The sequence below is a fragment of the Maniola hyperantus genome, chromosome 21 (assembly GCF_902806685.2).
Source record: "Maniola hyperantus chromosome 21, iAphHyp1.2, whole genome shotgun sequence".
Classification (NCBI taxonomy): domain Eukaryota; kingdom Metazoa; phylum Arthropoda; class Insecta; order Lepidoptera; family Nymphalidae; genus Maniola; species Maniola hyperantus.
The window spans coordinates 10,815,429-10,841,068 of NC_048556.1; the positions used below are offsets into that span (position 1 = coordinate 10,815,429).

At 39.8% G+C, this 25,640-nt stretch overlaps 1 protein-coding gene across 1 annotated transcript; it reads left to right on the plus strand.

The window, feature by feature from the left end:
* Positions 1–2,340: 2,340 nt before the first annotated feature.
* Positions 2,341–25,432, plus strand: LOC117992551 (proclotting enzyme). Its single transcript, XM_034980274.2, has 8 exons — positions 2,341–2,776; positions 20,147–20,200; positions 20,291–21,283; positions 21,746–21,938; positions 22,729–22,889; positions 23,449–23,705; positions 24,135–24,292; positions 25,212–25,432. The coding sequence occupies exons 1-7, from the start codon at positions 2,728–2,730 to the stop codon at positions 24,288–24,290; spliced, it is 1,863 nt and encodes a 620-aa protein (XP_034836165.1). The 5' UTR covers positions 2,341–2,727; the 3' UTR covers positions 24,291–24,292; positions 25,212–25,432.
* Positions 25,433–25,640: the final 208 nt, after the last annotated feature.

The following is a 25,640-nucleotide window of genomic DNA, read 5'->3' on the forward strand; positions in this document are numbered from 1 at the left end:
CTTTAAATAATTTTCAAAGTACGATAAGTACCTATACCAAATAGGGTATCATATGTAAGGGCTTTACTTACCTGTACATTCTAAAACAGATTTTATTTATTTCTAAGCATACTTTAATAGTTTTTGATTTATCGTGCAAAATGTCGAAAAAATACCCGAGTACGGAACTTTCGGTGCGCGAATCTGCCCCCCAATTGTGTAAGAATAACCATTTCATGGCTATCACAATCGTCAAGAAATTCTGCCCTTTGATTGGTTGATTCGCTGTTTACATTTTTTCAAAGCCAATCAAAGGGCAGACTGACTGGCCCTTAGCTGGTTTAAAAAACAATTCAATGCCGACTATATGGTACCATTTTCAAATGTATTTTTTTCAACTTTTAGTTAGTACTTGGCAGGGTAGGTTTTAGTCGTGTGTTTTTTAATTTATCAAATAGGTAACCTAAATCAACGCGAAGAAAAATAAATCAGTCATTCAAAATCGCCATTTAAACCTTTTTTAATAGGTACCTAATTTGCTGAAAAGAGTGCAAGCTATACAAGAATAGTTTGGGCAGTAAACAATGCAAATGTGCTGAAATTATGCGAGAGCACGCAGGGCGCGGGCGGTGTTTGTTTGGGCGGGCTCCAAATGCTAGAAAAATAATATTATGTGGGAAATTGTGACACGCAGAATGGGTACAAAGCGCAGAATTTATGCATCTATATTTTATACTAATATTATAAATGCGAAAATGTGTTTGTTTGTCTGTCGTTCCTTCACGCCCGAACTATAAGCAACCAATCGACTTGATTATTGGCATAGAGAATAGAGATAGTTGAAAGGACGAAGAGTATAAGTCCCGCAAATTGCTATTGCGGTGGGACCATGTCTCATTAACATCGAAATCGTCATTTTGACGTCAGCCGACATAAAAATATACCATCAGCTCGAAACTTCAGTCTATAGTGCTGACGTCACTAAAATGGTGGCCACACGCATTAGCAATTTGCGGGACTTATAACATAGGATATTTTTTATAATTGAGTAAGCAGAAGGCAATAGGTACCTACGGTTCTGCAGAGGAAAAATGTATAATAAGAATAAATGCACAACTAACAACCTTGGTTAAAAAAGAAACATATGTAAAAACCCGAAGTTTCAAAACAGAGCCTTTTCTGGAAATTATTACAACATTAATAACTATCTACCTATTGCATAATTGTTGTTACATAATTAGGTACATCGATGGCCTAATGAGGATTTCCATCGACCGCACTTGGCAGAAAACCAAATAAGTACATAATTATAAACAAACAAACCTATTTACCTATTAGTTTAATGAAAAGTTAGTGGTGCGTGCCCGGGCTCGAATTAGTTAGGAATATTAGGAATTAGGATTAGGATGCGCCGTAACTACGCCTCCGTAACATTGATACTTTTTTTTATAAAAATGGCGAGGAAACGAGCAGGCGGGTCACCTGATGTTAAGTGATTACCGCCGTGCATGAACATTTGCAGCACCAGAGAAACCACCAATGCGTTGCCGGCCTTTCAGGAATTTGTTGGTCCGCCCCTTGAATAACCCCATGTTGTAATCTAATAATTGAAAATTCTTAAAATTGAACTTAGAATTAAAAATTCTTAAAATCGAAGTCTGTCCGTCTGTCTATCAAGAAACCCACAGGGTACTTCCCGTTGACCTAGAATCATGAAATTTGGCAGGTAGGTAGATCTTATAGCTGACATTTGGGGAAAAATCTGAAAACCGTGAATTTAGGGTTAGATCACACAAAAAAAATTAAATTGTGGTCATGAACTAATAATTAGTATTTTCAACTTTCGAAGTGAGTGACTATATCAAATGGGGTATCATATGAAAGGTCTTCACCTGTACATTCTAAAACAGATTTTTATTTATTTTTATGCATCATAGTTTTTGAATTATCGTGCAAAATGTCGAAAAAATACGACTGTAGTACGGAACCCTCATTGCGCGAGCCTGACTCGCACTTGGCCGGTTTTTTTATTGTTATTTTCAACAGATGTAAAAGCATCTTCCTGCTGTAAACACCAACTTAGGGCAGATGCCCTAACATTGCTGCATTGACTGCCATTGATATCCAGATGGATATCAATGCCAGTCTTTCTTTTGGAGGAGATATGAAAAGGAAAAGATTTAAAGTAGATTCAGATATAAGTATTATAGGTTGGTAGGAACCATGTGGGAACAATGGACGATGTCTTGTAGGACAATGATCACAATAATTAGATCCGTAACGATTCAGATCCCCACTGTAATATTGTGTTGTGGAAAGTAAAAGCACGCAGCAAAACTTGCGCGCCTCACTGCACGCCACGAAAGTGAGCGCGCGACACGCGTTTTTATAAAAAAAATCGCCGCGAAAAAACCGTCAACTTTGAATCTGTGTTTTAAAATTAAAAATACTGTTTTTGAGAGGCACGAAAACAGGATTCCCGTGCCAACTTCAAATAATAAAAAAAAAAGTAAAGCGCGCTGTGTTCGAAATTTTAAAACTGTGCTGTTCGAATTTCGGGAAACCGAAACGCTGACATCACGCATTGCGTTCGGAAATTCTTTTTTTTTTGTTTTTTTTTTGGTGTTTTGTCTGATGGTGCGTTGAACTTGAGTGCAGCGGCCGCGTCCTCGGTTTCATAAGTGATTAAACGATGTTGCCCGCTAAGTGAAAGTGCTGTGACGTAAGCGTTACATTAGAACTGGCATTATGACGAGTACTATTGGGTTAGGGAAGTGCTACACTGATGTGGTTGTCGGTAAGTTATATATTTTTGTTTACTTTTTAGGACAGGCAAAGCAGGCAAAGGTCGATGACCAATACCACCGAAAAACTTCCGTATCACAAAAGGAAAAAAGGAACCCTTATAGGATCACTTCGATGTCTGTCTGACTGTCTGTCGTGTCTGTCATAGAAAACCTATAGGCGGGTACTTCCCGTTAACTTACAATCATAAAATTTGGCAGGTAGGCAGGTCTTATAGCACAAGTAGGTACCTAAAGGAAAAACCGTGAATTTGTGGTTACATCACAAAAAAATTTAAAATGTGTTCATTAACATAAAATTAGATCAAAATTCGAAATTACGTAGTCATGAAGCCTATAGATTGAACTAACCTCAGCTTGCTTGTTCGGTATTAAAAATTTACTAAGTATACGATCCTCAGCAAGATACAAATGCCTTTGATAGACTGGCAAACGAGGGTAGTTCAATATTGCCGACGGCTCGACAAGTTGACAGTCGGAATTGGCATGTATAGCTAGAACCCGTGGGCAAAGGTTTCCTTAGTTCAGAGAAAATGTCTTGTTTATCTTGTCAGTGGAAGACAAGGATTGAGCAGTGGTCTGCGCCCTTGGGCCTCGGATCTAGCGGGCTCTCAAATCTTGAGAAGTCTTTTCGTGAAATCTCAAACGTATTCAGTAAATAAGAGCAAGTTTAAGTAAGAGGCCCCATTTAATTAATAAAAAGAGTGAAAAAGTTATGAATACCATAGGATCGTTTCTGAAACGTTAATTCGTTACAGAGGCTCAAAAGTATTCGCAAGAGATTTGTCTATTGGACAGAGCCGGTTATCGCGACTGAAAACGACTGCAGTCTTGTTTCGTCTAAACCCGAGAGTTAGTCGAGAGAGGTAGAGAAGTTCTATGGACAGTAATACACCACAACACAAAAGCCGGTTGAAGATTTGGCTAGAGATCCTAGAGCCAAATTGACCCGACGCTATACCGAAGATATCCCGTTTCTGAAAAATCAAAGAAAAGTATCGAAACTCTAGCACCCAAAACAACGTAAATTAGGTATACGTTTTATAGTGAGCAATTTAAACGCACTCTTACATTTTTAGGGGATGGTCGCACCCACTGACCAATCCCTATCATAGTGCGTCCTCTTCACTTGTATACGATTGTGCAAGAAAGAACGCCCTATATTAGCGACTTATTATAGCACGACTTCCTGAACAAGTATATAAACTGATTTAGCGCTTTTAGCGATTCGCTTAAACACTTTACCAACTTTCACACTCATCTTTAGCCTGGCTTAAACTTTTCAAATCGTCATCTAGAAATATGTATAGTAACGAACTATTTTTCGGCCATGGAAACCAGGTCAAACCCGCATTTAACCTGCCGTGTAGATAAGTAAACTATTAAAACGCATTTTTGCTTTTATCTACTAAGTATCTACTTATACAGCAGGTTTGATGAACATGACAAAAGTGATGAGGTAGGTATGTGTAGGTACCAAATATTTAGTGCGATAGATTCTTTCGTTATACTCATGTGCTTTCTTTGTATCTGCTTTGCTACTTGACAAACGTGCAAATGGTCCTTTGAGTTCACCAAAGTGTTTTACGAATTCATTTCGAGACAAGACGGACGGACGGACGGACAGACAGACAGACAGACACACTTGAAAAATATTCACGCGACTGTGAGACTGCAATAATAGCGAAACTTGGATCAACAGAAAAAAATTAAATAAGTAGGTACTTAGGTAAATGAGGTAAATACTTTGTATTTGCTCATAACAGATTCGGCAAAACACAATGGAAGATTTTCACTTTCATTCGTTGCGCTTGCTCTGCGAAAACAAATCGGCTTAGAGCAAAAAAAGTAGAGCTGAAGTCTTCTTTGACATAGATAGATACTCTGACTTTAATTATAACTAGCTTATGCTTGCGACTTCGTCCGCGTGGACTCCACAAATTTCAAATCCCAATTTCACCCCCTTAGGGGTTGAATTTTCAAAAATCCTTTCTTACCGGATGCCTACGTCATAATAGCTATCTGCATGCCAAATTTCAGCCCGATCCGTCCAGTAGTTTGAGCTGTGCGTTGATAGATCAGTCAGTCAGTCAGTCACCTTTTCTTTTCATAATTTTAGATTAGGTATTGTACTTGACTTAAGTTTTTTTTTAATGAAAATATTACAGTAAAACTTAAAGCTAGCCTTATCTAATTACTGTACAAATCATGGCCGCGTGGAATGGTGCCAAGAATACTGGCTGCATTTCCGCGCTGGACAGCCAGGCTGATCCGTTGACTCGTGCCCGGGTCTTACACTGGAATTCATAGACAAGGAGCTTCTTGAGAGGACGATTCAAACGACATGTGCATTACAACTAGACTATCACCGCGTTGTGTGTACTAATCCAACTAATTCCATCAACACATTTCCCCGCCATTTCTTTGAAAAGCGAAAGTAGTGCCAAGGCTATGAGTTGATATTTAATTATTATGTAATAGTCCACTAATGTATCAATACATCGTAACCGGTGACATAAGGATTGATATAGATGTAGTGGGGTTATGTATTAGTATTGAGTAGCAGTAATAAACGGGACATAGAACAGCTCACACGTGTTTGATTTACACATCTATCCACTCTACGGAACCTCCAACGACAACATCACATGGCGACCGTGACAGCGAGCGGACTTTTGCACGGGGAGTAGCGGCCGCTCGCACCGCGATAGCAACACGTGTCGGGAATAACATTAAAATAATTACAAAAATGGGACCAAAGTGCTCCAAGTGTGTATGCGAGAACAAAGAGGTGATATCACAAAATGGAGACTCCAACATGGACCACCCCATGTACACAAACAATATAATGATGGCAGCAATATTGGCGATATGCAGCGCAGCAGCTATTTTTATAGGAGTTGCTAAATACAGACAATGCCACAGGAACTGGATTAATGAAGGAGTGAGAGCGGACTTTATAAGGAGGCTGCAGGAGCGGATGTCTACGAGAGGAGATCGAGAGGAGAGTCGAGTATAATGTGTGACAATTAAAGTGATGTGCGCGTAAAGTGCGGAAAGTGCGTAAAGTGCGGGAAGTGCGGTGAGAAAATGAACAGTATAGATTTATTGTAAAAACTATTGAGAAAATGGACAGTGTATAGACTTAATGGAAAAACATTTAAGTAATATAAATAGTGAATTAGAGTACTTAAGAGTAAGCATTAGGAAATTAGGACCAGATAGGAGGCTAGAGGAAATAGGATTAAGCAAGGTAAGAAAAGCGTTAGAAATATACGAAAATTATAAAACATTTATCACGCAATTAAATGAAAAGGATTTAGAATATTCATCATTAGTCATACAAAAACTGTGTGAAAACATTGAGGAAACTTTTCTTAAAATATTAAGCTATGATAAGTCATCAGTCGAAAAAATGACTGGTAAGCAAGAGAATATAGAACAGTCATCATTCGAAAAAATGGATAACTTCGACCTAAAAACGGCGAGTACTTTAATCCCGGTAATGGATGGTAAACAAGAGAATATAGAACAGATAATAGACAGCATCGAAATGTATAGCAGTTATCTAAAAGGTCAGGACAGCAAGGGGTTGCTAATTTCTTTTATATTAAAAACTAGACTATCAAAAACCGCGAAATTAAAACTTAATTCCGAATATTCCACTATTGACAATTTGCTATCAGACATGAAAAAATATTTGCTTACAAAAAAGTCTGCCAATTCATTGCTGTCCCAAATAAACAATTTAACACAGAACAATATGTCTATTAGCGCTTATGGTGAAAAGCTGGAGGAGCTCTTTATAGGCCTCACCATATCACAAGCCGAAGAAAATCAGAAGGCACGTGATATATTGAGACCTATAAACGAGAAACTAGCAATAAAGAGGTTTGCGGATGGCCTTCGTAACCGAAGGCTGAGCACCATAATATCAGCCAGGAATTACAGCGAGTTGAAAGACGCAGTACGCGCAGCGGAGGATGAGGAGCTGGCCACCGCCGGGACATCGTCCAACAACGGGGTCTACTCATATTCGCAAGGCCGGAATCAGTCATTTCGTTACCCCAGGTACAGTCGGGGACGTCGAAACTTCCACCGTACGAGTGGCCCTCACCGAGGCGCATATCAGCCCACACCACAGGTAAGGAGAGGTTATTATAACTATAATTATCGTGCTAGGACCACACCTACGAGGTACTACAACCAGTCCAGATACCCAAGAAATAACACCAGGTTTTATAGAGGCAACTCAAATAATAATCACCGTCAGGGAAATGCTTACGTCACAGCGTCTGAGCAAAAGGAGGAGCAAGATATAAATTTAGCAGAGTTTTTTCGAGCCTAATTATGCTTTAGTATGTGAAGGGTTAGATTTCATATATTTGTTTATCGGTAATCGGAAATGCAAATTTTTATTGGACACAGGGGCATCTTTATCTATCATAAATAGTCAGATTATTCAAAATCAAGTAAAAAAGTATCAAAGTACTACAGTTATAAAAGGTATAGGTGGAAAAATACAGTCGACATGCTTAGCGTATGTTCCACTACAGTCAGCAAACGGTTTCATATTTCGCCACAAGTTATACCTATTCGATAACGTTCCATGCGGAGCGGATGGAATTATCGGGCTAGACTTTCTCAGAACTTATAATGCAAACATAGACTTGCCTACGAACAGACTTACGTTACAATTTAATTATTATGAAACATGTACCTTAAGAATATGTAAGTCTACTAGCAAAACCGTAGAGTCGGACGAATACTTAACTATTCCATCACGTAGCGAGTCAATTCATTATTTGAGTGTTAGTAAAAGCTTATATAAAGATTGTGTTATACATCCGAAACAATTACATGAAAACGTATTTCTGGCAGGTTGTATCGTAAAGCCGAATAGAGGTAAAATACCAGTAAAAATAATGAATACGGATGAAAAGCCTATAAAAATACTTAAATCGAGTATTATTCAATCGGGAAACATTGACTATTTAGAAAACTATAACCTATGTTCATTTAGCGAATCTCAAAAACATGTTAGCCGTGTTAAAAAATTATTAGCAGAATTGAAATTGGACCATTTAGACCCCACCGCGAAAAAATCGCTTCAAATAATATGCTCTAAATACTCAGACATATTTTTCTTAGAAGGTGACAAGCTAGGTGTATCGAACGTTGTAGAACAGTCGATTATGGTGAAACCCGACACCAAACCCGTGTATACAAAACCTTATCGCTTGCCACAGGCATCGAAGCAAGAAATTAATAAACAAGTACAACGTATGCTCGATGACGACATAATAGAACCATCTAATAGCGAATGGAATAGCCCAATATTACTGGTGCCTAAAAAGTCAGAAAACGGGAAAAAATGGCGTTTAGTGATAGATTATAGGAAGGTTAATGAGTCAATTCAGGACGATAAGTTTCCTTTACCAAATATAATGGACATCTTAGATTCACTTTCAGGGTGTATTTATTTCACTCATTTGGATTTGTATCAAGGATTTTATCAGGTCAGTTTAAACCCCGAGAGTAGGGATATTACCAGTTTTGCCACGAGTACTGGGCAATACAGAATGAAGCGTCTAGCCATGGGTTTAAAAATTAGTCCTAATGCATTCTCTAGAGTTATGTCAATAGCAATGTCAGGATTAACCTTCGAAAAGTGTTTTATTTACTGCGATGATCTAATAGTATTTGGGAGAAACAGGGAAACTCACAATAAAAATTTAATAAGTATATTTGAACGGCTCAGAAAAATGAACCTTAAGCTTAACCCACTTAAGTGCGAATTTATGAAAACACAGTTACTATATTTAGGTCACGTGGTGTCAGCTGAGGGTGTTCTACCCGATCCAGAAAAAGTAAGAGTGCTACAACACTACCCGATACCTACAAATTCAGACGAGGTTAGACGATTTGTAGCGTTTTGCAATTATTATAGAAAATTCATTCCACATTTTTCTGAAATCACCTTACCATTAAATAAATTATGCCGGAAAAATGCAATATTTTCATGGTCACAAGAATGTCAAAATAGTTTCGAAATATTGAAAAATAAATTAATTACACCCCCCATTTTGCAATACCCAGATTTTTCTGATAATAACACTTTCGTTCTTCAAACTGACGCGTCAGGCATAGCTATCGGTTCAGTTTTGTGTAATAAAGATTTAAAACCCGTAGCCTACGCTAGTAGACCTCTAAATAAAGCGGAATTAAACTATCCAATAATTCAAAAAGAGCTTTTGGCGATAGTTTGGAGTATAAAACATTTTAGACCATACCTATACGGTAAGCAATTTATCATTAAAACCGACCATAAACCTCTAATTTATTTATTTGGCATGAAAGATCCGTCAACAAGACTTTTAAAATTCAGATTGCAGTTAGAGGAGTACGACTTTAAAATTGAGTATGTAAAAGGCAGTGATAACGTCGCAGACGCTCTGAGTAGGGTGACCATAAGTTCGGAAGAATTAAAATCATTGAATAGTAAAGTTAGCTTAGTAATGACAAGAGCTCAGAAAGCTAGATTAGATAAAGAGGAGTTGAATAGGAAGGTAGACATGAGGGATCCTTGTATACCTGTCGAATCAAGGTCTGGCCAACCAAGAGTCGCAGAGATACTAAGGAAACCGAGTGATTACGTAGAATTGAAATTTATGTTAGGAAGTAAATTGAGTAAGAGGAAATTATCATATGAAAGAGAATGTTTAGCATATGAGGAGTCAACTCAGTCTATCTACATAAACCTCAATTATATGTCGCATTTTACGCGAGTCGAATTTGCGAATTTATTGAGCGTATTTTGTAGTGAATTGAATATTAAAAATTTATGTATAATTAGAGATGACAGAAATGTAGAGTTCATAAAACAGTTAATAAATGAGATAAAAAGTAGAGAAAAATGGTCCGGACCGCAGATAAATATATTAAAAGGAGTAAAACGAGTCCATAATGAGGAAGAAAAGATATGCATACTACATGATTATCACTTACTACCTACGAGTGGCCATGCGGGTGTACAACGCATGATCAGCAACATCAAAGGTAAGTACTTCTGGCCAGGGCTAGAATCCGATGTACGGAGATACGTAAGTAAGTGCGGCAAATGCCAAACTAATAAGTATTCTAGAAATATAGTAGAGCCGATGGTCGTGACGACGACAGCGTCGAAAGCTTTCGAAAAAGTATATTTAGATATCATAGGTCCTTTAGATAAAGATATAGATGGTAATGTTTATATTTTAAGTTTACAATGCGAGCTAAGTAAATACGTCGAGGCGTACCCTTTGCAGCGTAAAGATACAGTAAGTGTGGCAAGAGCCTTTGTTAATAACTTCGTGTTACGTTACGGGCTACCCAAAATTGTCGCGAGTGACAAAGGCGGCGAATTTCAGTCAGAAACGATGAAAGAGGTATGTAAGCTACTTCAAATTGAAAAAATAAATTCTACAGCTTATCACCATGAGTCGATAGGCTCCTTAGAAAACACTCATAAGCATCTCGCTGCATATTTGCGAACATTATGTGACGGACATCCAGAAACTTGGAGTCAGTGGCTTCAGTTCTGGTGTTTCTCATTCAATACTACTGTCCATACACAGACTAAGTATACACCGTACGAACTCGTATTTGGCAATAGTTGTAGTTTACCTAGTAATTTAAGAAGTAATGTAGTAGAGCCACTATACAGCCAAGATAATTATGCACTTGAGCTTAAGTATAGGCTACAGTTAGCATCTAAGGAAGCGCATAAAAATTTAGTTTTAAGCAAATTAAAAAGGAAACATGTATGGGACAAAAAGTGTAATCCCATTCAGTATCAGAAAGATGATTTAATCTTGATCAAAAATGAAACAGGTAAAAAACTGGATAAGCTATACGATGGACCCTATACAGTGTTAAGTGAAGATGGACCTAATGTTACAGTGCAAAACGGTAAAAATGTCGAGACTGTCCATAAAAATAGGACAAAACCATATGTCACCTAGTATTAGTGTTTAGCTCATGTTTCTTTACTTATGAATACGCGAGGTACCTACGCTTGTTATTATTAGTATATTATTATTGTAGTCTGGTAGGTAACTACCTAACATTGTATCATAAGTGCCTAATGGTTTTATATTTCATTACGATGACATGTATGTACCATCGTATTGTACCTACTAAGTACATTATATTTTAAATTGTAACTTACCTATAAGATTGTGAATGTTTCGAACAGCTTATTTCTATGTGTCAGGTAATAAGGAAATCAAACAAGTTTATATTAAATAATTTTTATATTATCAAAAAAAAAAAAAAATTGTATTACAACATATTTTTTTTCAAAACCACCCCGGTGATGTAGTGGGGTTATGTATTAGTATTGAGTAGCAGTAATAAACGGGACATAGAACAGCTCACACGTGTTTGATTTACACATCTATCCACTCTACGGAACCTCCAACGACAACATCACATAGAGACGCACAATATACCTAGGTACCTAATGGTTTTGTTTATTTCTGAAAGTACTCAAATATTTTTGTTGACCTTTTTGATTGAAAATGCAGAACTACCGCTTTATAATATTAGTACGATGATTTCCAGACACATGCCATTAGGCATTTAATAAGGAAAAGATGGGAAAAGAGACTCTATGGTCTTGGTGATGCTGTTTCACACTTTCTACTTATTTTGGGGTGTGTTCGCAATCTACAATTTAAAAGAAACAATGATGTATAACTGTATACTTACTAATTTTTTTAATGAATATGGTGCCTTGGGGTAAACGCGAATTAGGGGTAGTTCCAAAAACCCATTTTTTCTACCAAGTTATTATACTGATAGGATCACGAGGCTAGACGCCATCCTACGCCATCTTTATTGTCCAAGCACAGCGAGTTACTAGTATCAAACGCACGTGAATTATGTAGATTTTTTTGGTGCTTCGTAATAACCCCAACATCATTTTCTTGGAATCTTGGAAAGATAATTCAACAAGTTTATAGCAAACCTTTCAGAATTTCGACAATAAAATATCGGATTTATAAAATAGTATATAAGTAATTAGCACAGATCTCGCATAAAACACTATGTAGATATACTATAGTGACACTTTTTCCTGAAGTCGGTCACGCAAACCGGACTCGCTCCAAGTGTTACGGCAACTTCGCATCCGGTAACCGGTTATGTAGCGCCTCGTAATAGCTTTGTAACTGATGAATAATAACTAAACGAGGGTAGCTTGTTACGAGTTAACGAAAATATAAGTATTCAAAATTTAAATTAATAAAATATTGACGACCTCCCTGGCGCAGTGGTGAGCGCTGTGGTCTTAATAGTGGGAGGTCCCGGGTTCGATTCCTGGCAGGGGTTTGGAATTTTATAATTTCTAAATTTCTGGTCTGGTCTGGTGAGGCTTCGGCCGTGGCTAGTTACCACCCTACCGGCAAAGCCGTGCCACCAAGCGACTTAGCGTTCCGGTACGATGCCGTGTAGAAACCAAAGGGGTATGGGTTTAATAAAAACTGCCATACGGTATGATCCATACCCCTTCCAGGTTAGCCCGCTATCATCTTAGACTGCATCATCACTTACCACCAGGTGAGAGTGCAGTCAAGGGCTAACTTGTATCTAAATAAGCCGGGCTTGTGTTTCTGACCCTCTGACCTGCGCAAACTGCCATGTTGGAACTTCACATTGGACTACTTATTTTGCGCATCTCTACATAGTATAAAATAAAGTCGCTTCCCGCGTCTGTATGTATGAACGCGTAGATCTTTTAAACTACGCAACGGATTTTAATGCGGTTTTCACCAATAGATAGAGTGATTCAAGAGGAAGGTTTATAGCTATAGTTTAATTTTCAAAAAATTAGAGATCCCTAGAGAAATTGAAATAATGTGAATTAGCTCGGAAAAAAATCCTCTCATTTGAGAGTTTCCGAGGCAATGACACCTCAATGACACCACATTAGTATCTACATTGCACCCATGCGAAGCCGGGGCGGGTCGCTAGTATTATACATATCAAAGTCAATAGAACATAATAGAATTTCAAAGTGAAATTACAAAGTCGACGTGATGAGAATAATCATCTGACATCTTGATAAGGCAACAATAACAAGTAGTCTCACTTCTCATAGAGGCTGGAGCCATGTTTAAGGTCCCATTCACAATACGACACAGAAATCCGCAACGCACTGGGTGACATCATGAGCTTTCGCCTTTCACTAAGAATAGGCTACTTGACTCATATCTAATTTCGTCCAATAAATGATTATTTATATAGTATTTTGCTTAAAACAACGAAATATATCAATAACAATTATTAAAAACGCAGGATGGATATATAAATCCAATTTAAAAAAATACAATTTTTATTTTTATTTGAAACGCAGAAAACGCTGTCAGCCATGATGTGACGTCATTAAATATGTAAACAAAGAAATGTCATTCCTATGTCACGCGGGGACTAACGTAGTATCCATATATATAAAATTTAGAGTCCTGACTAACTTATATATCAACGCACAGCCTAAACATCTAAACAGCTGGTCCTAGATACATGAAATTTGGTGAGTGTGTTCTTTGTAGGTAAAGAGAAGGTATCCACTAGGAAAGGATTTTTTGAAATTCCACCTCTGAGTGGGTTAAATGGAGGTTTGAAATTTATGAAGTCCACGCGGGCGAAGTCACGAGCATAAGCTAGTTTTTATATATTTCTAAAAACTCATAGTAAACGTAAAAAAATATCGTTTTCTCTTTATAAATTGAATAAGTTATTAAGTAAGACTTACAACAAAGTGATCTTTGCAAAAATAAATTTGGGTTGAAGTCGTTAGTCATATAGGATCCCTTTAAGAAAGTCTTTGCGTGTTACGTATATTTATTTCACTGGGCACTCTAATCCACAACTTTCCTGTGGTCTTTATCGATGCGTTTTTTACATTCTCGGATGATACAATAACGATAATTACTATATTTTTCATGTAAACTAGTATAGAAGTCATGTTTATTAAACTTTGGTAGGTTATGCTCAGTATATATAATGTACTCTGTGGTTATGCTGTTGTTTACAAATGCATGACGTCAGAGCACAGATAATCTATCGGCCAAACATGGCCGACAGTGTTTTCACCTGTCTAAGAAAAATATTTTTTTAAATTAAAGTTTTACGGTTTTTAGGGCGCAAAAAAATATAGTGTTAATTTTTTTGATATAATTGGACAAATATTAACCATTTAAGACCAACTTAAAAAAATTGTCAAGTAGCCTATTACTTTAGTGTAAGATTCCTTCATCATCGTCATCATTATCAACCGATAGACGTCCACTGCTAGACATAGGTCTCTTGTAGGTACTTCCCCACACCACGCGGTCTTGCACCGCCTGAATCCAGCGGCTCTCGACTTGATGTCGTCTGTCCATCTAGGGGGGGGGGGGGTCTTCCAACACCACGCTTTCCGATGCGAGGTCGACGTTCTTGCACCTTGAAAGCCTATCGGTTTTTAAAACTATGTGCCCTGCCCATTGCCACTTCAGCTTCACAACCCGTTGAGCTATGTCGGTTACTCTGGTTCTCCTACGGTTCTCCTCATTTTGATTGCAGCATTGATTGATGCGTGCCCGGGATTGAACCCCCGACCTCCCGAAAAGAAGGCCAACGTCCTAACCACTAGGCTATCATCGCTCTTTAAATAATAATCAGTACCCTTATTATAAATGTGAAAGTGTGTTTGTTTGTTGGTTTGTCCTTCAATCACGTCGCAACGGATTGACGAGATTTTTTGCATGGGTAAATAATGGGTTTTGCATAAATACCTGGAAAGTAACATAGGCTACTTTTTATCCCGGAAAATCAAAGAGTTCCCCCGGGATTTTTAAAAACCTAATTCCACGCGGACGAAGTCGCGGGCATCAGCTTAGTAATTACGTACATCTTCGTCGGATGTAAAGGATTACTTAAGAGTTAAGAGACGTCCATTCACAACGCGTCATGCAAATCAGCGCCGCATCGGATCACGGACGCGAATGACATCATTTGCTTTCACTGAATGACTGTCATTAAGCCACTCATAGATTTTAGGAGCGTTTCAAAACAACTGGGTCCTTGAGCATAAGTTATTTCGTAAACAAGACTCAAGTTTGCTGTTTGCCAGAGTTGCAGAACTCTAAGACATAGAAATTGTATGAAGCCGTTCGTGCACTATTGTTTCGCAAGCACGTGCGACCTCATACAATAAATTACCATAATATGTCACAGAATCCTGCGGGAAAAATCGTGCGGTGAAATTAGGTATTGCGGGCTTACCTTTATGGACCACGTACCTATCAAGGGTGCCACCCTTCAGATCAAAAACCCTAAAAACGATGCTTCACGTCCCACGGACTTATTTTCTATGACCCAAAAAGCTCAAAATGTACTAAATTCGTACCCTTCTGGCAACGACGTTGGATCTGCCAACCTTACTTATTTCATAATTCACCAAACCCCAAACATTTGCAGGAACTTTTTTTTAAATTAAAGACTAGCTGGCTACAATCTACCTGCTCAGATGGCAAGTGACAATGCAGCCTTAGAAAGAGAGCGCGCTTGCCTAGAAGATGCCTATTACCTCTTGACCCATATTAAAATTGAAGGGGAAAACTGATACTGTATCCCAAATGTGGGGGAAAACGTGAATTATTTCCCAATTGCCCCTAATGCGAATGGAGCTACGCCATCAGAAATATTAACCGCAAAAAGTAAAAGCGTTCTTAACTAAAAATTCACCAAACATTTACCGTAACTTTTTTTAAATTAAAGACTAGCGCTTGGCTGCAATCTGCTTAGCTGGCAAGTGATAATGTAGCCTAAGAAGGAGAGCGCGCTTGCCTAGAAGATGCCTATTCACTCTTTACCCCTATTTAAAATTGAAAGGGAAACTGATACTTTAACCCGAATATGCGGGAAAAACATCGATATAAATGACAAGATATGGTCAAGCGAACAAAATTTTTCACGGCTTAGAAACCAAATAAATCAGCGCCACCTCTTAGATACTAATGAACGACCCGTTCCAAATCTAGACGTCACTGAGGTTGCATTGGTGCCTAAGCACCAATGAGTCGGTGCCATTTTGTTTGTTCAATAGCCCTGTTCATACGAAGTTATATAATAAGGCAATCGGGAAAATGTGACATTTGCCAAATGCCGCTAATGCGAAGGGAGCCACAACATAGGAGACAAGTAAAAGCGTTCTTAACTAAACTACACGTTACGGAAGCGCATACAATTTTTATTGTTATTATTACTGTAACCACTTACTTGTCAGTTACCACAATCAGTCATGCATTCCGGTACAGAGAGAGAGCCAACGCGTGCAAGTTCTTCGTTATTTTATAAAAGCTGAAAGTTTCTCTGCGTATTGTCACAGGGAGCCATCTCCCAAAGCCACCATGAACCAAACTTCATGTCGCTGATCGTTCCTCGCTGTGTTGGGGGTAATACGCAGAGAAACTTTCAGCTTTTATAAAATAAAGAAGATCTGGCACGCGCTGGCTCTTAGTCCATTAACCGCTTATTTCAATGTGCTTGAACAATTACGTTAAATTATGCTTTTACAAAAGCTATTTTATTATTATTTTCCATGCTTTGTCTAGTTATTTAATTGATTATTTATTAAGTATTTATTGTTATCGATGGTTACGTATCAAGAAGTAATAAATACAAGACTTCTGAACTCTTAAATCTCACTTTTGCACTTATTAATTTAGGACAAAATCATCTTTCCGATGAATACTTACTTAATAGTCGTATTAAAATACGAATATTATGAACATGATGATTAACACAAAAACGACCAAACAAATCTAAGCGGCCAAGCATTTATTTGGTCATCAAATGAAAAGCAAGATCCATAATTACAGACGACCATGTTTTACACATACCCAAACGATTTCTCATGCATTACAAACCAACGCATTCTCTTTCTAGAGAACAAATCCAAAACAACATTGCGTAAACGAGCACGTTACGAAATAACACTTTCTAGAGTCCGCCGATGAAACCTGCACACCCTACTTGGGTTCACGATCAGTAGAGCCAATGCCAACCAAACTAGCTATCTAATTGATTCCATACATAATAATATTAAGTATACTAATGTATTGGTATGTATTGGTTATAGCACATACAGATGTCGGCCTCTTAGGCAGTGGTCCAACCGCCGACGATGAACGAGAAACGAGTAGAACTAGAAACTTAAACGAGTTGGCGATCAGCGGGAAGCGAGTATATGTAGTTTCGACAGTTTTGTCACACGAGTAGTGTGGTTTTGTCGCCGGGCTATAAGCGAGTGTGCAAGTGCGACGAGCGATTACTCGCGCCGGTCGCTCAGTCCTCTGCAAACCTGCGCGCGCGTTACACGTGTTCAAGCGAGCGAGCATCGCTGAACGAACATCGCTGAGCGAGTTTATTTTTGAAAGCTCGTCGCTCAGCGATAAAGCTAGTAAAGCGAGTCGTCGCCGGCAGTGTGAACAGTCAGAGAGCAACTTTTGATATATGAATCTCTTTCGTTTACCCGGAATGTAGGTACATTAATTATGCGTTTCTTGAGAGAGAAAATCGCCGATAGTTAGTCGTTTTCTCGCCGGCGCGGTCGGACCACTGCCTCATTCGGGGACTAGCTTATGCCCGCGACTTCGTCCACGTGGACTACACAACCCCTATTTCACCCCCTGCCAGAGCCTGGAATAGCGGGGTCGCCGGGGACTAGGGGCCTATTGGCCTTGTGCCATGTCCCATACAAGGTTTTGCCCGTGATAACCGCGCTGGGCAGGCGTGTTGCTCATCGCAGGGCTAGACTGCTCGCACCGGTGTCGCTGCACCTCCCACTAGGCTAGGTAGACGGACGACATCAGACGAGTCGCAGGGAGCCGCTGGATTCAGGCGGCTCAAGACCGTGGCGTGTGGAAGTCCCTACAAGAGACCTATGTCCAGCTCTGGATGTCTATCGGTTGATGATGATGATGATGATTTTACCCCCTTAGGGGTTGAATGTCCAAAAATCCTTTCTTAGCGGATGTCTACGTCATAAAAGCTATCTGCATGCCATATTTCAGCCCGATCCGTCCAGTAGTTTGAGCTGTGCGTTGATAGATCAGTCAGTCGGATCAAGCTATTATGACGTAGACATCCGCTAAAAAAGGAATTTAATTAAAATAGGGGTTAAGATTTGTGTAGTCCACGCGGACGAAAGTGGCGGGCATAAGACAGTTTTATTATAAACTAGCTTATGCTCGCAACTTCGTCCGCGTGGACTACACAAATTTCAAACCCCTATTTCACCCCCTTAGGGGTTGAATTTTCAAAAATCCTTTCTTAGCGGATGCCTACGTCATAACAGCTATCTGCATGCCAAATTTCAGCCCGATCCGTCTAGTAAATAGAGCTGTGTGTTGATAGATCAGTCAGTCAGTTAGCCAGTCAGTCAATCAGTCAGTCACCTTTTCCTTTTATATATTTAGATTTGAATTTTTAACATAAGGAAAGTATTTCTTTTTGCCACTGCACTGCCCTTTAAAGTTCCATCACGTTACATTTACAAAACAAATAAAATGAAAAAAATGGGAACATTGTGCGATCAGTTTCGGCACAACCGGTCTTTTTTGCTCCACACTGCGTTCTTTGACCTCGGGATAAAGGAGGTTACGACATTTAACGCACTTTGGGACGCAAATGATCCTGTAAGTTGTAGTCGCATTTTATTTTAGGTACTTATTGGATAAATTTTTACAACGGACCAGTAGGGCGATTTCATAAAACCAACCAAAACCTGCACCAATCATAATGATTGGTGCAGGTTTTGGTTGGCTCAATTTAGCTATTCTTGTTGCAACAATGCATTGTAGCCAATAGTGAACGCGCGTCAACCAATCAGAGGTGATTGCGATCGTGACATTGTAGCTGTCATTCTACCGCATACGCGCACGGAATTTGGATTGCAACTCGACTGCAATATTAGGATAATTATTGCATTTGGACATAATGTATCGAAAATGCCGACTGAACATTCCACATAATAGTCCGCGACAGGTCGAGATGATGATAACGATGTTTTCCTTCACCGTTACAGTAAGTGATATTTAATTTCTTAAAACGGACAACTGCGAAAAGAGAGACCTGTCGCCGTTGTAATTATCCAAGCCTTAATTTGACAAAGAAAAAAATATGTCAACCGCCACGCTTCTTTGGTTTCACTTCTGATTCGGATATGGTTTCACTCATTTTGGAGACGTGCTGTTTTCTATGATCGTCTTTTTTGATAAAATCGCGAAGTTAGGAAATTGGAAAGTTTTAAAATATACCGATGAATTAGCTAGGTACTGTACCTACCTAAATTAATTTTTTTTATGATTAACTTTACTTAAACCTATCTACTTCATCATCATCATCATTAACAACCGATAGACGTCTTGTGCCGCCTTAATCCAGCGGCTCCCTGCTACTCGCCTGATGTCGTCCGTCCAAAATGATCTACTTAATAGTACCTACCTAGGTATTATATTTTAGATTCACTAACATACCAACAATACTAGCTAAATTGATTAAAGCCTACCTGAGGAGCATTCCTTTTTTCCTTTGGAGATAAAGAACCCTAAAAATGACAAAAATTGAAAATTCGACGATTATCCGTTCAGATTTTAAACTGGCGGAATCGATGCTCCTACTTTTTATGTACTTAGTACATAGCTTAGCTTTATAGGTACTTTGAATGAAGCAGCGTGCTCGTAAAAAATACACAATTATAAAGCAGAATTCGTGAGAGAGTTTAGCACTGAAGCTGGAGACGCAATTAACAATGGCGTAAAAGAAACTACCCAACTAGAGAGATTATGAGTGCTTTGTAAACATCACACATCTACATGTTTACCCTGTTTCAGTAAGATAATAAGATGCTAAGTACCTTCTTACTTGTCTTTACATAAAAGACTTGCTGAAAATGAATAATTAATGATTAATTAATGTTTTTAAGTCATTTTCGAATGAAATTACAAATGTTCTTGAATTTGATATTTTTAACTAACTGTTCCAGTACTAAATTTCTTACACGAAACTTATATAAACCTTTGAAGGAGGCACTAACCAGAAATAATTATGGTTCAAAAAGACAGAAACCCACTGTGCCATAAAGATACGGCGGTAAACAAGCCCAAGTCGGAGTAAAGTACGAAGCCCTGCCGAGTACAGAATATTTGAAAGTACCCTCCACTGATCTTAATTTTGCAAATTCCTATAACTCATTCATCTAAAATTTGATACCAGTCCAAGTCAGAATCAAGCCTACTTAAATAAGTTAAGACTAATTTTTTTTTCTCTTTTAGGTATCCTTCTTCTAACGATACACGTTAGATGCCAGCAGCCGGCCCACCATCCGGGTAGGTATGCATCAATAATTTTATTACATCTTCTGTAAATTACAACCAAAAATGCACTGCATTAACCTATACTCTATTTTCACTTTTCAGTCTCCTTCGTGCAGCCATCGAGTCAGCATTCGTATCCTTACGTCCAGCCAGGTCATCCTCCGTGGCATCAGTTCACCTCTCCAAGGAGAAGATCACCTGACATCCAAACCTATTACAATGGCCCCTACAATCAACCTTATCATTATTCTCATGATCAAAGCCCTTACCAACGTCAAGATCAACAGAATTATCAAGAATACCCTCAAGTCTACAACACCAGAACATCTGCTGACTTAATTGACTCGGAATCTAGAAATAACCAAAACAATGGAAGATTACTATCTCAGTCCGCTTTCACGAGAATAACCGAAACTTTAGGAGCTATAAATACTGTAGGCCATTACTTAGTAGATATAGTAAATGAAAACGAAAGAAACGAGTCAGACCCCAACTTACAACAGCTTCCTCAAGCTCTTTACACCATAAGCAAAAACGTTTTGGGAAGAAATGTGACAGATAAAATTGCACCAATAGTAAAGAAAGCATTACCCCAGGTTTTACCTGATGCACCCATTACGAGAATAGCAACAGGTGACTTGGATAGAAACGATGCTAAATTCTGTACCACACCTGAAGGGGAAGAAGGTATTTGCGAGGACTTGAGCAATTGTCCACAGCTGCTGCTGAACTTAGTAAATCTACGAGAATCTCTATGTTTTAAAGACTTATTTGTTCCTGGAGTATGTTGTCCAAGAGATGGTGTAGTCCCAGCTACCCAGGCAATAGCGCAGCCCGTTGTATCTACGACGAGTAAGCCAACGTATTTGGTTCCTGTCACGACTCAGCGGCCTATCCCAAGACCAAAGCCTACGACTACTAAGAAACCCTCAGCCATCTTAGTACTGACGACTAAAAGACCAAGGCCTATAACTACGACTCCTCGACCTGTCACTACAGCACCTACGACCACGACGACAAGGGTACCGTCAACAACCAGCTACTACACCTTGGCACCTCTCATCGCGAACTACTCCAACATAGTCGATGTAAATGGTAATTTTTTCATCATAGTATTATTTAGTGAACGATTTTTTTTGTTTGCTGTGGAATTTAAGAAATTAGAACTTATTAATTACTTCCTTCAAAAGAACCATAATATTTGAAACTAAAATTTTCCACAGACCTTTATTTGTCATGCTTTATAATCTGATACTTAGGAATAAGGATAGTCCACCCTCAAATCCACACACAGATCCACCATCAAAATAGCTATGAATATTACCACTCTTTTTGTAAATCAACCCTTTTTCCCCTCCTTCTTTGCGTGCCTCTCCGACTAGCGAAGTTTGGCAGTCAGCTTAGCGTATTCCACTCTGTTCTTTGCGAGGCGAAATATTTCTGCAGCACTCGCGATTCCCGTTTCTCCTCCAGCAAATTCTAAAACTTATTCCTTTTGGTCCAGCTTCTTATCCTTATTGAAATTTTTAAATGTAACTCGAACTTTTGAAACTCCAGATTGTGGGCAGAGAGAAGATGAAGGCGGCAGAATCGTTGGCGGCACGGAGTCCAAGCCAGGAGCGTGGCCGTGGATGGCTGCTATATACCTGCACGGCAGCAAGCGGCGCGAGTTCTGGTGTGGCGGCACTCTGGTGGGCAGGAGACACGTGCTGACTGCCGCGCATTGCACAAGAGACTCCAAGCAGAGACCGTAGGTTCTAGCTTATAACTTGTTCTTCCTAGCTTGTCATGTTATCCACGGAGTCTAAGCCAGGAGCTGTGTGAGTATGGCAACCATTTACCAATGGATATAGCACGGAGTTCAAGCTAGGATCGTGGCCGTGAATGGCTGCCATATACGGCAGCAAGCGGCGTGAGTTCTGGTTTGGCGGCACTTTGGTGGGCAGGAATAAAGATACACGAGCTGACTGCCACCCATTGCACCAGGGACGCCAAGCAGAGGCCGTTGGTTCTACCTGCTTACTTATTTCCTACATATGCGATTTTATCAACGGATTCTTAAACAGGAAGCACTGCACGAGGGAATCCAAGCAAATACCGTATTTGCTTCTTCTACGTGCTAGTTTCTAGCTTATTATTTTATCAATGGAGTCTAAAGCAGGAGTTATTACATGAGGTACTCCAAAAAGGTCGTAAGTTCTACTTTTTGCTTCCCAGCATGTCTTTTATGAATGGAGTCTAAAAGAGACTATTCCAGGGACTCCCAGCAGAGACCGTAGGGTTTACCTTTTTCTTATTAGCATCTCAGGTTATCCACGGAGTCTAAACAATAAGCCACTACAGCAGGGAAGTCAACATCAACGGAGTCAAAACTAGGAGTGTGGTCTTGGTATTTTGATGGTAGCCTTAAGCATCTGCACAGTGCACGCTAGCAAGCTGTGCCGTTATATAGGCAGCTGGCAGTCATGAAGTATATAGCAACTAGCAAGTATTTATTCATTAGTAAAAGTTTCATAATATGATCTTCTACCCTGTTCCAGTTTCCCAGCCCGCCAGTTCAGCGTGCGGCTTGGCGATGTGGACCTGTCACGCGACGACGAGCCTTCCCGCCCCGTGACGCTGCGGGTCAGCGCCGTGCGGGCGCACGAGCAGTTCTCCAGGGTCGGCTATTACAACGACATCGCTGTGCTGGTGTTGGCTGGTAAGTTGGTGTACCAATTAGGTACCTATTTGAGAATGTATGAAAGCGAAAACCAAAAATTTATCCTGACCCAGGAAGTCCAATTGCAAAATACGAGTTTACGAGTTTACGAACTAATTATTGCAGTTAATTATTGATTGCAATTCTCATCATTATTTGTCTTCTTGTCAGGGTTTCTTTGTCTTGTTTATTAATATCACTAGGTGGTATGCCCGAAAACCAGCGCTGCAGTTGACGGATTGCTGCAATTAAGCTGAGGCAGCAGCGCCCCAATCAGTCAACATAGATATTAAGTTAAATTTGAGAACTGGTTCCTGCGCTCAAGAAATCAAGGAGCATAAAATTTGATCAGCTCTTTGGTTCCCAAGGGGTTATGGAGCACTATCTTTGTTTGGTTTTTTTAAGGTTTTGGCTGAATAAAAGATATTATTTATTTATTGAATATCTACCTACCGAATTTCTAAAAATTTATCAGTCCATCTCTTGCGTCGTATGCAAAGTGGTGTAATTGGTGTAAAAAATAAAAGTTATAGTAACCTTGTTACCAAAACTATTCCAGAAAACGTCCAGAAGTCAAAATACGTGATACCAATCTGCCTGCCCCATGGGGATCTATCGCGGCAACAGTTTGACGGGTCTATGGCCACTGTGGTGGGATGGGGCACCACTAGATATGGTGGGGGAGAGAGTTCCAGGCAGCTGGAGGCGAAGCTGCCTGTGTGGAGGAACGAGGACTGCGACCGGGCGTACTTCCAGCCTATCACTGACACGTTCCTGTGTGCTGGCTACCCTAGAGGAGGAGTCGACGCTTGCCAGGTAAACTAACCTGCCACGGGGCATCTATCGCGGTAATAGTTCGCCAAGTATTTATCGTGTGATGTTGCTTGAGGAGAGAGTTCCAGACAGTTGGAGGTGCAGGAACTGTGACTGGACGTACGTCAAACGCTCTGGCTAGACTCTAGTCCATCATCAGACACGTTCCTTGCGCTGGCTTTCAACGCTGTGCTCTCCAGTGCGAGGTCGCCATAGTAGCATTGGGACCCAAATGTCTTTTTTGAACTATGTGCCTTGCCTGCCATTGGCACTTTAGCTTTGCAATCCGTTGAGCTATGTTGGTTACTCTGGTCCTCATTACTGATTAGATCTCGTAGAGAAACTCCAAGTATAGCCATGACAGCTCTCTTCACCGCCCGCTGAGTGACTTTGAGTCTTCAAAGACTAAATAATATATTTGTTTAATTCCAGGGCGATTCGGGGGGACCCCTGATGCTGCTGGCGGCGGGGCGCTGGACGCAGATCGGCGTGGTGTCGTTCGGGAACAAGTGCGGCGAGCCCGGCTACCCCGGCGTGTACACGCGCGTCACGCACTACCTCAGCTGGCTGCAGCAACACCTCACTTAGGCCTCGAATGGGGATCCACATTCCACAGGCAAAAGTCAAAACTGATCTCAGAGGGCGCCACAAGAGGTCCGGCCAACGCAAGCTGTCATCTTGGTTTTTTATTTAGGAATAAGGACTTAGTTTCGGTTTAGATGGCAATTTTTTTTAATTATGGCGTTTGACAGCTCAGTGTAGCGGTTCCACAGCTGACCAGCCGGTTCGCTTTTGCGCCACCTGTCGGGATAAATTGGCAGTGTGGATCCCCATTAACGGTTGGTCCTACCGGACGCGCCCGGGTAAGGAGGCCAAGCCTCGAGGCCCGTGCCCCGTCTGGCCGCTCCGGCCAAACGGAGAACACCCGACATCGGTCCTACCTATGAGTGGCTCGGTATCAAACTCGCAACCAAGCCAACTTTGCTATTTTGTTGAACAAATCTATATTAGCCAGTGCGGTGACTAATTCTTTTTTCTCTCCAAGATTTTCCAATGTACTTACCTACCTATAACGTAACCATTAAGTAACATATTGGTACTTAACTTACCAATTTTTGTTTCATGATAATCATGAATCTATTATAAGTATTTAAAATATAACTTAACAAGCCAAACAATTCAGATGTAAAAAATGGCAGTAAGAAACCAGAACTATAATATTTAAATGACTTTTTTCGCAATTATAAGTCCTGAGGTTTGGATAGACAGAAAAACAATACCTTAAGCACAGATCACCCCCCTTAAGTAAGCTTATTTCCTACAAGTAGTAAGTTCCCATTTCCTCCAATCTGTCAGTATTTTACCAGTTACCATAGAAGATTTTTTCAATATCATTATTATAGAATAATACTTATGCCATATTTTTTGCACCTATATTTATTAAAATAGGATGAGAAGGTCAAAATTGTACCTACCTACTTATTGAAATTTTTGTCTCTTTATGTTGCAGGTACGTGCGTATAGTACGCGACAGGTCGAGATGGTAATCGTGGTGGGGACACTCCGCACACCCGCACTGCCCTCGCTCTAACCCGGTGCGGGATAGCGCGGGTGACGCAGGGGTGTGGGGATAGTGTGGGGCGTCCCTCCGCCTCATACTCCGATTGTCATCTCGACTTGTCGCATACTATAGGCGAAGTATTTTTAATTTTAATTGTGACGAGTTTAAAACCACTTATCTTAAGTTTATGTTTATTAAATATCTATAAATAAAAGTCAATTAGTGAAAATATTCGTGTTTTATTCTTGTACAACTAATAAATTAAGCCACCGAGTCAGTAGGCATCAGCGATAGCTCACAGCAAATTCCGTAGAACCAAGCCCATCCATCCGCTGATGGACACAGGCCTTTTGAACAAGGAATACACTACTCTAATG

Bases quoted from the DNA above. Each gene is read 5' to 3' on its own strand.
- LOC117992551 (XM_034980274.2), top strand. From the start codon at position 2,728: ATGACGAGTACTATTGGGTTAGGGAAGTGCTACACTGATGTGGTTGTC. The intron at 2,777-20,146 runs GTAAGTTATATA...TTTCTCTTTTAG, and splicing joins CTACACTGATGTGGTTGTCG to GTATCCTTCTTCTAACGATA. The intron at 21,284-21,745 runs GTAATTTTTTCA...TTGAAACTCCAG, and splicing joins CAACATAGTCGATGTAAATG to ATTGTGGGCAGAGAGAAGAT.